The following is a 12725-nucleotide window of genomic DNA, read 5'->3' as shown; positions in this document are numbered from 1 at the left end:
CTATCCCAGCATCTATGGGCAAGAGGCGGGGTCATCCTGGACAGGTCACCAGTCCATCGCAGGGCCAACATAGAGAGACGAACAACCATTCACACTCACAGTCACACCTACGGTCAATTTAGAGTATCAATCAGCCTCGTCCCCTCTTGATGTCTTTGGACTGTGGGAGGAAGCTGGAGTACCAGAGAGAACCCACACAGGAACAGGGAGAACATGGAGACTCACACAGAAAAATCCCGCGCCCGAGCCGGGACTTGAACCCGGAACCTTCTTGCTGCGAGGCCACAGTGCAGCCCCACATATATGTTTATGTGTGTGTGAAATCTCTGAATACTGTGTACAGGAGTAATGATGAGAAAATGGTTAGTTGATTCAACTAACTTAGGCAGACACAGTCATGTTTTAATTGCTGCACTGCACTCAAATAACAGAAACAGTTCCCAAACTTGGGTTGAGTTACAAAAGACTAATACATACTTACCTTGTTGTTCTTGTACAATATACAATTTTTTTGGTTTTATGAGATCTCATGCTATTTGTTTGGTTTGTTTTTTTGGTTGGGTCCCAGCAATTTAAACATTGTGGTTAAGTACACTGAGCTTGAACATAATCGCTCCAGCTAAATTCAGTTGCACGTTTTGAATACCGTAGCTATTAAGGTTGGTCAAAAGAGACTGTACAAGGGTCAGTAATAACATTTCTGAGTTAAGTGAAATTGTCCAGTTGTGGATATAATTTTGTTCATGCCAAACAGTGTACCAGGTTAAATGTTTGAGTAATTAAAAAAAAAGAAAAAGAAACTGTGCTTCTGTAAATGAAGAGAGAAAGATCTATGGGAATTTATGGTTTTGGTTGGAAATGAGAAAAAATAGAAAAGTGAAACAAACAATCTTAATACAGTGACGTTGAAGTATCTGGTTGTTGGTGTGAGTTATGAAGGGACTAAGGTGATTTGATTTACTTAACCGAAAAATTGTGTGCCTATCTCCTCTTAGAGCCTAGACTTTAGACATACATGTGGTGGAACACACACCAGGTGGGTTACATAAGCAATTATACAAACTTTTGGCATTGAAAAAACAAAGAAATGAGGACTTAACGATCTCAATTTCATCAGAGTGATATGAGTTATCATATTCAAACAAAGGCTGTGACAAGCTCAATTCTGTTATCAACACTGTTTGGTTAAGATGTGATTCGTACTGAATTGCACACCATCCATGAGACCTGACCTTGTGTTGTGTTTGTCTAGTCACATACATTTGTAGTAAGGCCGCATCTGTAGTATTTGCATGCAGACAGTTGGAGGGAAACAGTAGAAATCTGTTGAAATGTGATAAATTGAGTATTTAAATTCTCTTTAGCGTTGAACAACTTAAAAAAAAAAATGTATTTGCATGATCCTTCTTCCAACGTCCTTATGACCTAGAAAATTAAACAATCTTTTGGCATTGAAAAAAAAAAACAAATGGACAAAGTGCTAACAATCTCCGTTTAGCCGGAGTAATTAAAAGCTAGCATATTTAAACAATATTACTAGTTATGATAAGCTTAATTCTGTGATAGATGCTGTTAAGTTGTGAGTCATACTAAACTGCAGACGTAACACGTTCCAGCTGAACACCGTGACCTTGTGTTGTGTGTATCGAACCACAGAAATTTGCAGTAAAGCTGCATCTGGAGGATTTTGCATGCAGATGATCAGACAGAAACCTGTTGAATTTGGATTAATTGATTGATTAAATTCTCCGTAGCTTTGTACGACTGACAAACAGAGCAGATGTGATCAATTGATCAGGGTTTTTGTTAATTTAATGTAAGTAATTCACTAAAACGCTGCAATTGGATCCCCTAATAAAATATTAGTGTCCCTTTACTCCATAAAGACAGCAGTTCTTTGTGATTTTGTTTAGTATGAAGTCTTTTTTGGGGTTTTTTTGCTATAGAAGGAATTGCTGAAAAGGTCACCCTGCCTCAACTGATACAACTGAATGTGTGATAAGCGGCTGATATGAGGCTCAAGCAGGTATATAAGAGCTGGGCACCACATCAACTTGTATCCATCCAGGGAGGCTGACCACACGGGAAGGATCATGAAGTGTCTTGTTCTGGTTTTGGTCTGTGCGGTATTCGCCGAGGGACTTGTCAAGTAATAAAACAAACTTAGTATTTACTCAGTTTGGTACCTGTGAAGCCATGATTTAACTGACTCTTTGTTTCCTTCGATCGCAGGGTCCCTCTGATGAAACACAAGTCCATGCGTCAGGCCTTGAGAGAGAAAGGCATTGAGCTGCCTTACCAGGACCCGGCTCTCAAGTACCGGCCAGCCGAGTTTGCTGGCTCTTCCAACATGTACATCAATAACTATGCTGATGTAAGAAATACTTTCATATACTACAAGTACAGTTGGATCAAATCACTTGCTGACTGATCGCTGTGCTCTCTCTTTGCTTACCTCTAACCAGACTACCTACTATGGCGCTATTAGCATTGGAACACCTCCCCAGTCCTTCCAGGTGCTGTTTGACACTGGTTCTGCTAACCTGTGGGTGGATTCCATCTACTGTAGCACTCAGTCATGCAGTGAGTAGATATTTTCATCAGGCACGTCAGCATGAGGAGCATTCCCTTTAATTAAAGATATTCGGGAGAAAGAAAAGAACAATACTGCTCTATCAGCCAGGATAATTATTTTCTTTTATTTCTTGCACATCTGAATCCCACAAATATGTTTTTCACACACTTGTGGCAAATAACTACTGCATGTAATGGCAGCAGGACAATTTCCACTTTAAAAATAAAAAAAAGTATTTTCCACTATTAGTAAATGAAAAAATTCTATAATAGATTTATCGTTATTTTTGTAATGATCCCTCAAATGTAGTCATCAAAAACACATAACAAAGGTATGTCATGGAGGCAGGATATTTTACAGTTTTAAAATTATCTTTATTGTCCCAAGTGACATCAGTGCACTGAAATAATAAAGTTTACTTGGAATTTAATCATTTTAAACTACCCCGAGCTTTGTCTTCAAATACGTTGTGTACAAGGAAAGAAAGGATTTCATATCAGACAACAAATACAACGATACCAGTACATCGATGGTATTTGTCTTGGATTTTTTTCAAATATACTGACCTGCATGGCAGGTCCATGGTAATGGATCCAGATTTAATCCTCATCTTTTCCCTCTACAGATGCACACACAAAGTTCAATCCCCAGCAGTCGTCCACGTACTCTGCCACACGTCAGACTTTCTACCTGCCCTACGGAGCTGGAAGCCTCTACGGAACCTTTGGTTATGACACAGTCAATGTGAGTCCAAACCTCCAAACTAAGCAATTAATAACTTTTACGGTTGTTGGAGAACTGGATGGACTCCTGGTTTGTGACTTTCTAGGTCGCCGGCATTGTGATCACTGAACAAGAGATTGGTTTGAGCACAGATGAGCCGGGAACGACCTTTGAGGTGGCCCAGTTTGATGGCATCCTTGGTCTGTCCTACCCAAGTATCTCAGCTGGAGGAGAAACCCCTGTTATGGACAACATGATTTCACAGAACCTGTTGTCCTCCAACATGTTTGCTTTCTACCTTACTGGGTAAAGATGACACAAACCTCCAGAGGTAACATAAACACTGCCTAAGCACACGGGCTCACAGCTGAGGTTGTTGCCCTGTGTAGGGAGGAGCAGGAGGGCAGTGAGCTGACTTTCGGAGGAATGGACAACACCAAGTACCAGGGCCAGATCAACTGGACCCCTGTCACCGCGGAGACCTACTGGCAGATTGGCGTTGAAGGGTCTGATCCTTTTATCATGTTATCAACATGAAAGTCCTTCTACTAATGTGACCTAGACCAGTTGATTACGCAGTCACGTGATCTGTGTGAAAGGAAAAATAACCGGTCTGGCTTGTGTGGCATCCTTCAGGTTCCAGATCAACGGTCAGGAGACTGGCTGGTGCTCTCAGGGCTGCCAGGCCATCGTGGACACTGGAACTTCCACGTTGACAGCACCAGGCCAGTTTCTGAGTGATATCGCGCAAGCCATGGGAGCCCGAGAGGTCTCATACGGAACGGTAAGAAAGACAGACAGACAGACGTCAGCTGCACCTCGCTGATTCAAGTCAAGGTCATAAAACTCACCTTCAATAAGCCTGATGGATCTGTGAAACAGTGAAATGTTTATTTCCAACATGTAAAAAATGTTGAATAAAAAAGCAACAAAAGAAAAAAAACAAGAAAGAAATGTCATTCTAAACTTTGTTGATCCCACGCCTTCTCCACTACTTATTGACTGATAATCTACTATGGACTTGTGTGCTAAACGCAACTATTTTCTCTCTCTCTCTCTCTCTCTCTCTCTAAAAATGCTGCTAAAATGCAATGATACACAAACTTGACCAGTTCTTCATCCCTTTTTAAACTGTCTCTTTTTATTCCGTTGAAATCTAGTTTGCGGTGGACTGCAGTACGGTCAGCAACTTGCCAACTCTCACCTTTGTCATCAGCGGTGTTTCTTTCTCTCTGCCACCTTCTGCTTATATCAATCAGGTGAGTACCGCAACGGCACTTATTTGTGTGTATATAGACTTAATTAAGCTAAGTTCCCTATTTAGACATCCCATCTCCGTCGTTCTCCTCCAGCAATACAGGAATGGATACTACTACTGCATCGTGGGAGTCACTCCCACCTACCTGCCATCACAAAATGGCCAGCCGCTGTGGATCTTTGGAGACGTGTTCCTCAGGGAGTACTACTCTGTGTACGACCGCACCTACAACCGCGTCGGCTTCGCAACGGCTGTCTAAGTGCCATCGGGTTAATAAACGGTGCAAATAGTGACCTGATGCCCTCAAACCTGTCCTCGGATTATTCGAAAAAAAAAATCAATTTTAACAAAATGAATTTAACTTTAATGGTCATCTGTCAAGTGCAGTATATATTCCTACACAAATTGTACGATACATATTACATGTTTGCAGATCGGTCCTGTCTTCAGCATGATGTAAAAACAAGAATTTGAAAATTTCCCCAAGTATTGCGTAATTGCCAAGCAGAATAAAGGTGAAAATGTTCACAAGTGTCGTCTGTAGCCTTTGTTATTGTAACAGCACGGGTCCTCAGCAGGAGGACATCAAACCGGTTTCTCCATGTCGAATTCTGCCTTTTTTGATTCTGTGAGTGTGAGTCGAAGACCTTTTACGTGACAGACATCGTGACTTTTAATAGCCGGAAAAATCACAGGACTGATAGCATTAGAGGTGGCTTTCCAAAGAAGCCATGAAATCGAATCAATATATAATGCAGGAATTGTTCATTTGGGAAAAGGCTGAAAAAAGATACATATTTCACAACATCCGTAATATTCAACTAAGGATCACTTTACATTCCACTCGGTCCTCAGGCATGTGTCCGAGTGTCTGGAGAGATTTCTGCACAGTAAATCATTTACGCAGTGCACCGTGGAGACCTTATTTTTACATCTGTCCCTCTATGATGTGAATACTGGTCTCAGGCATTGTGAGACTTAATAGTATTAAGCCGAATATTTCGACAACACCGTACAAATATATTCAAATTGAGTTGGTCTGTGGGTGTAAGACTTTTCCACTTGGATGCACACAGACAGAAGAGGATTCCTATATCTGTCAGAATCCTAAGCAGTAAAATAGAGAAGAAAAGAGGACACTAATGAGCTCTTCACCCACCCAAAAGTCTTCAGGGAAGCTGTTTGTTTGTTCATGTCTGTGGGTGTGTGATACACACAGTGGAAAAACACCACATGTATCCAAGGTAGCTTCCCTCCACAAAGAAGGAGGAAGGAAGTCCCCTGTTAGGTTTTTTGGTGAAGAGCTGAGGAAAAATAGAGGGATACAGATAATGAGGAGTGACTCATGCAGTCGGTGTGACCCACACAATAAAATGATGCGAAGAAAACACTACCAATGCCTTTATAACGGTGGGAAGAATTTTTAAAGGAGTTGTAAATGGATTTTTGAAATTGTTGGGAAATGAGAAGCTTTGGCGGCAGCAGGGTGGGGGCGGGTGGCTGGGGGGTGGCGTGGCATTTGTTCTTGTTGCAGCTCCATTTGTAGGAAATTAAAAAAAAAAAAAAGCTTTACTGCATTGAGAGTGAGTTGATTGAAAGAAAAAAGATCTGCATGGCGGCAACTAAACTAATAAACATGATAAATGTGAGGTGGATATATTTTCACGAGCTTGTCCTTTATTATTGTCTATGTTATGTAATATTGCATTTTATTTCTTTTTCCCTTCATCTACTCCCTGGTCTCTCTCTACTCTCTATTGCTTGCTATCGATCTGTTGTGTTTCCAGACTCCATTTTGTCTCTCCTTGCATCTGCTTAATCTCCTGTGGCTCTGCAATGTATGCCACGACAGCCCCCATTTCCCTAACTAGGCTGACCCACCAACAACTAGTGGTTACTTTTCTTCTTTTCATTGAAAAACACATTAGAGTGATAACGGCATGATGTTTGCGAGGATTTGTATGAAACGAAGGCGCGTCCTTAAGTCTGTGGGAAACTGTTACCGTGACTGGACATGATCTCTGCAGCAGGAACTCTGACACAGCTGCTGCTTTAGATATTCATACAGTTTTTGGTCCATTTTTTTCAGCCTTAGCAAATCATCTTCAAAACACGTGAAGGGTGACAGAGTGACATCCAGAAGTCCCTCTTGAGGGACGAACGTACAGTAACTGTCAATCATCTGGGTTTGCAAAGATTTTAATGTTATGAGACGTACACAATAAATCTGCAGCAAAGTGTTACAAAAAAAAAAACCCTTGGCTTTCCTTACTATATGCAAGGCTACATCGAGGTTTAGAAAGTTAAAAAAAAATTGCGCAACAATACTTCATGAATGAGGCCAAAAGAGCGACTAACTGATGTCTTGACTCGTGCCTGTGATTCTGTGATTTCAGCATCTATGTCAGACTAGCGTATGTGTGTATGCGTGTGTGACATGTCTCGTTTGTGTTTCGACAGGATCTGATCGAGCGTCAGTCCCTGTCACACCCTGTTCTGTCAGTCCACTTCTGCTTGTGGTGAGTGTTCTCGATGATTAAGATCTGGAGAGCGGATCGTCACCGCTCTCCATTATTGTTCTGGGCAACAAGGCACCATGGGGGAAATGATGATCCACCATTATGTTGTAGCCATCACTACGAGGGATATCTGGTATCTGCTCCCGTAGAAGCCTCACGTTCCGTTGATATAGCCTTGTTTAAGAGGGGGGAAAAGGGGGTTGTTCTCAATCTCACCGAGAATAACTACATTACCCAAAATCCTTAAGTGTATCAGGAATGTCTCTGAATAGCGGAGCATGAAGTTACTATGGAAATGCAAGCTGAACTCATCACTGTTAGACATCATGACTTTCAAGAATTCACTTTTTGATGAGAAATATAGAATGTTTTCAAGTAAGCTAGCAGCAGCAAAATGGTCAGCTGGCCACAAAATGGAGTTATGGAGTCATTAGCAATGTCTTATAGGGTGAGTAGTTTCTGACATCTCAGGTTAACTATGGACACAGTCTTGTACCTTTGCTTTTCCTCCATTTTCTCAAAATATTTTTCTGTCGAATCAAATATTTTACAGGCAGGTTTCATCTTCACACTGGTTGACTCGGTTCCTGGTGTAAAATTGGTTATGTGAATTCAAATTAAAATCTTGGAGCCAGTGCCGTTCTGAACTCTTGACTGTGATACACAGAGTAAAATGACGAGATAATGGGCCAGTACAACATTTCCATTCACGGATGAAGACTACGCTGCTGGGGTGGCACACCCAGATTCACCGCCTCTCCTAAGAGCTGAAGGTCCTCAGCTTTTCTCAACATTCTCCAAACCGATTCATCCGCACAGTTACCATGATCTCTTCTTCTGTCAGTTCCAGACCAGCACATTCTCTGATACTAGTACATACTGGCTGCCTGCTCACACACGCTGGCACACACCGTCACTATCACAGCATGTCTGGAAATATAAGCTACCTCTGCTGCCAAAGAAATCTTAAATAATCCATTTAGACACTGTCTAACTTACCCAGATGAAATACACCTATTCCTTAAAACCTCAATTAGTCCAATCACAGCAAGGATTATAAAGCAAAGACCTCTAAAAAGAAGTGATTCCATGACAAAAATAAAACATAACGGATAATAATATTATTGTGGATGCAGAGGAGGATGTGGAAGCTTCCGTCTAACCATCGCCTACTACTTCACCGTGACATCATCATCTTCAAGGGCCAAGGACATGTGATGTGGTCGCTACTGACTCATTTACAAGATGAATTTCGAAAGGCTTTTCACTCAGCGTCCGTCACCGCACACAAGCAGACAAATACACACACACACACACACACACACACACACACACACACAAACACACTCAGGCACTGGCATATATGAGTCATGTATTTAACCTAATGAAGCAGTGTCTTGTTGTCTGTATCCGATACAAACTGGAGGAGCATGCCAGTTTTGAACCACCAGGACAGATGATTTCATGTCGATTTGGCTGGATTTGGAATAATGGAGTCATCAGACTGAGTCATTAGATTTAAACGAATACTGCTGGGAACCTTTACACTCATACTAATTATTCTTTTTTAATGGAAAAGCAAATGCTTATCAGCAGCTGATTTATGTGAAAAGATGACAAGTGGTGGTGAGAGTGAGTAGGGGTCAGAAAGACAAAACAAGAGAGAGGAAGCCAGCAGGGGGGGAGGCAACGATGGAACGCTTAAGCTAAAATGAATCTGTATTTGATTTAAGCCTCTTACACCATGGTAACCGTACCCATCACCCACTCCCCTCACTCAATTTTCTCTAGCGTGAAGGCAGAATTGGCTGGCTGAAAGGGAGATTTATGCACAACGAGAGCAAAAAACCAGCTCACATGTGCTTCTTTCAGAGCAAAACTTAAAGAACACAGTCAAACACCAGTCACCTCTTGAACCTATGGCTGCAGACAAATTTAGTTTGGTTTACCAAACAATAAGTTTCTTGATTAATCATGAATCCAAAAACAAGAAAAAAGAAAAAAAAATGTCCTATAGATTTTTCCCGTAAATATCTACTGTTCTTGGACCACAAGTCCATAATCCAGACATAAGAAATGCATCACAAGAGAACAAAACCAGAATATGTTCCCATTTAAGAGACTGGAACCAACTCATCTTTGCCTTGTTTTGCTTATTGTTTTTAATATTTTCTTCATTGACCGAGCCATTAATCATTTCTGCACCTTCAGCTTCATCAATTTATGCGACATCGATGTTATCATTCAAGGTCGCAATCTGTCTGGAAATCTCGGTGGAAATATTTTGTAAATTGAAAACAAAAATTTTTTAAAAATAGCAAGACGAGCCAAATTCACCAACTGGATCCAATATCAAATATTCGATCAGAACCAAACCCTCCTACAGCACATAGCTCCAAGACTCTATTATGACAGCAAAAGGAAATTACTTTTTCAAAATAGCAGCAGGAATTCATCTCACCGAAGAATCAAACCATACTGGATGTAGACCATTTCTATCTAAGTATTTCGGTCCTCAACTCATCTGTAATCAACTGTAGTTTTTGGTATTACGTGAAATTTGTTGTTCATCATCCAGGTTTGGAAGCAGGAGATGTTTTAATGTGTAACACATCTCTGGTGCTCAGGAGAGAGAGATTATGTTGCCCTTTAGAAACAGAGTTGGGGTTATGTAAGGCAGATTAATGTACCATACATCACACTAGCGATGGTTTCATCCATGAATCAGTCACATAAAAAGACACACACACACACACACACACACACACACACACACACACACACACACACACAAGCAACATTGTGACAGATGTGTACAAGAAAAACTCCACATGTATTTCAACAACTTGATCTGTTATGAGCCAAAACAAACGCCCTTCTTGAATGCACCCTGTAGTCACTGAAAGCATTTGAGTTATTGTCTCCATCCCATTCACTTATACTGGTCCTTGCTGTTCTCCAGAGATCTGTAACACTGGTTAGAAGTTGTTTTTGCTCTGATATAAGCCAATGACTAGCAACGTGCTGTTAGCCTGTGCCATAGCCTCCAAATGTTGATATCGTGGCCAAAGCTTGGTGCTGTACTCTGAACTAAGGTCACTGTGGAAGGTAGATCTATTGATCTGATATGATCTGTCCATGAGCTGAAGCTGCAGTGTGTAACTAAATCCCATATTAGTGCAGGCAGTGGAGAGAAAATCCTCTGGGACTTGGTTTAGTCATGTGATTTCTCTGACAACATAATGCAGTAATACTTTATATTAGGTGCTTGTAGTAAGCATCAATTAATGGGTAATAAGTCCCTTATATTCTCATTCGATGCTTATTACATGTTAATAACGTGTTACAAGGGTGAGAAGCATCATAAACAAGGGTTCGGGTTTAGTCTAACCTGTTAATAGTAAATTAAAGTTAATAACATCATGTTGTACTATATAATTTATTATAATGAAGTTATTCCCTAGTCATTAATGCTTATTACAAGCTGCTTAATATTAAATGTTCCCCAAAATACTATGGCATTAAGTTTCTATTGCTCCATGCATGATGAAGCCACACACTTTCACCTATTTTTATAGTTCAGTAGTTCTGTGCAGTGACCTAAAGTTAGATTCATGCAAGTCTGCAGCTGCAAAATATCAATTGTTATTAAGACAGCTATATACTGTTTGCTATCAGGGAGGGGGCTTGCAGCCCTAGAAAGGATGGACATGATCACATCACATGAAATCAGCTATGTTTCCAGGGAATATTCTTAGAATATGCCTGCAGTCAAAAGCTGATTTGCACATTGCAGCAGCCTCCACACAATTTTTTTTCCTCCAAATTTCGCAAAGTTGTGGATATAACTACGGCAGGTAATACTCAAGTTACCGGCTGCTAGTTGAATTTCTCTCAGCATTCAGGGAAATGCAAGCAGTTGTGTGCGGCAGAGGTCAGTTCAGAGACGTTTGAGGCAGCATCGCGGTGAGAGTAAATCATTGTTCAGCAACATGCCCTTGCCTGGGCTGGACTCAACAGGGCGTGGGCCTCACATTGAGAATGCGCAAGGCAGCTGACGGTCGCGACAGCTGAAGATCAATCATTTCTGTCTCCAATTACCTCATTCATAGTTTTCATAAAATAAATAAACAGTTGTTTTGAAAGATATAATAGGTTCACGAGCGCCCCAGCTCCAGAGCACAACAACCAGCCCTGTGTAACTGCAGCACCAGCGCGCGAGCAGGGAGGAGGCAGCACCAGCAGCAGGCCTGGCAGGTTATTCAGAAACATGTATTTGCTGAGATGTGCGTTCCACTGCATCATCAAAACACCAAGAGACATGTTTGCCGTCTTTCCTGCCCTTCCCTCCTTTCATCAGCATCTTCCCCCCATCCTCCTCCTCCTCCCCCGCCTGTCTCTTTGCATGTGAGCGCTTGCTTACCTGCAGCCAGGAGGAGAGAGGGAATGGAAAGTGGATAGGGAAAACATCTCAGCTCTGTCCGCCATCTTCTTCCACTAATGACTCAGAGTGACTGCAGAAAATCACGGAGGGAGCGCAGTCCATTCACAGTCACAGGGCAGAGAACGGAAGCAACCGTGGAGAGACGGAGGTTTAATTCTCTCTCTACGGCCCCACAGATGCCCCCCTGCCCGTAAGCCTTCGATCAGACGAGCCTGCTCAGCACCATCAAATCTGCAGTCAACCATCCACACAAGCAGGGAAGGAGGCGGGTGTCACGGCAGAAAAGGATCCTCAGAGATAGACGCGGTCCTCCTCCAATACGTCCAGCATAAGCGCGCAGTTCGCCTCCTCAGTGGTCTGCTGCTGCTGCTGCTGCTGAGATGCTGCGTGTGACACACAACGGAAACGGGCCAGCAGTGCGGAGACAGGCGGAGACGGGGAGGGAGGGGGTATAACGTCAGTACGGTCCTGATGAGGATGAACCTGCAGGCTCGACCAGCCGCGAAACGGTGACGTAGAATAACGTTTTCTCCACAAATATTTATATGACAGTTAAATATCTGATGCATTGACAAGATGTTTTTGAAAGTTTGGTCCGGGAGCCACCAGAGGTCCGGGATATTTGGAAGAGTTTCAAGGACACTCAAAGCAACACCCAGTAAACGGATAACCTTCAGGGAAGGTTCCCTGAAGACTTTATGAATAATGTTTAAAGCAATACTTCACCCAAAGACTGTATTTTCTCTTTCACCATTGCATCACTTCTTTGTGACTCCAAGAGCTAGCAATGTATATTTAGCTTGAAACTAATGGTACCCCATGGACACCAACTGCAACAGCAAAACTGTTCAAAAATGTGCATTGAAAAAGTCGAGTGCGAGTGAGTTGGAAGAACTGGACATGAAAATTGGCCATGCTTGGAGGTGGAGCACCGCAACACAAGGGTAGTGGTTCTGTTTTTGAGTCAAATCAAAGCGTTTGTGGATTACTGAGCATGCAGCTGGATAAAGAAGGCGTGGATTAGATGATGCACTTGGGAGTTTATTAATGCAAATTTTTGGACAGTTTTTTTGTTGTTGTTGTTGTTGTTTGTAGTTGGTGGCCATAGGGTAACATTAGCTTCAAGCTAAGTGTAAGTTTTTGGTTCTTTCTGCATTTTGGAGGTTACCTTTTGAGGGCGTGGAACCACCACATTTTTGTGAAAAA

The 12725-nt window shown here is 41.9% G+C and overlaps 2 protein-coding genes across 4 annotated transcripts in view; one reads left to right on the top strand and one right to left on the bottom strand.

Annotated features, from left to right (window-relative positions):
* mapk8ip2 (mitogen-activated protein kinase 8 interacting protein 2) overlaps positions 1-11893 on the bottom strand; it is a 32184-nt gene extending 20291 nt beyond the window's left edge. For 2 of the 3 annotated variants that reach the window (XM_086208799.1, XM_086208802.1), the window contains exon 1: positions 11499-11892. In XM_086208799.1, coding sequence (XP_086064925.1) covers positions 11499-11563 — 65 coding nt within the window. In that variant the 5' untranslated portion in view covers positions 11564-11892. Of the gene's footprint in view, positions 1-11498 lie in introns of all 3 variants that reach the window. The other variant, XM_086208798.1, reaches the window with a different exon arrangement.
* Positions 2094-4961, top strand: LOC147258778 (gastricsin-like). Its single transcript, XM_086207779.1, has 9 exons — positions 2094-2149; positions 2233-2374; positions 2466-2583; positions 3201-3319; positions 3405-3604; positions 3688-3804; positions 3935-4082; positions 4459-4557; positions 4651-4961. The coding sequence occupies exons 1-9, from the start codon at positions 2094-2096 to the stop codon at positions 4813-4815; spliced, it is 1164 nt and encodes a 387-aa protein (XP_086063905.1). The 3' UTR covers positions 4816-4961.
* Positions 11894-12725: the final 832 nt, after the last annotated feature.

This window comes from Aulostomus chinensis, chromosome 7, assembly GCF_037954235.1.
Source record: "Aulostomus chinensis isolate RoL2024-O1b breed Wild chromosome 7, RoL_Achi_v1.0, whole genome shotgun sequence".
NCBI classification, from domain to species: domain Eukaryota; kingdom Metazoa; phylum Chordata; class Actinopteri; order Syngnathiformes; family Aulostomidae; genus Aulostomus; species Aulostomus chinensis.
Note: the sequence above shows the minus strand (reverse complement) of the source record. Positions and strands in the feature narration are given on the sequence as shown.

What these genes read in the sequence shown, in the direction of transcription:
- LOC147258778 (XM_086207779.1), top strand. Translation starts at nt 2,094, where the DNA reads ATGAAGTGTCTTGTTCTGGTTTTGGTCTGTGCGGTATTCGCCGAGGGA. An exon ending in ACATCAATAACTATGCTGAT is followed by an intron (nt 2,375 to 2,465) that starts GTAAGAAATACT and finishes ACCTCTAACCAG; the next exon opens with ACTACCTACTATGGCGCTAT. An exon ending in TTTGCTTTCTACCTTACTGG is followed by an intron (nt 3,605 to 3,687) that starts GTAAAGATGACA and finishes TGCCCTGTGTAG; the next exon opens with GGAGGAGCAGGAGGGCAGTG.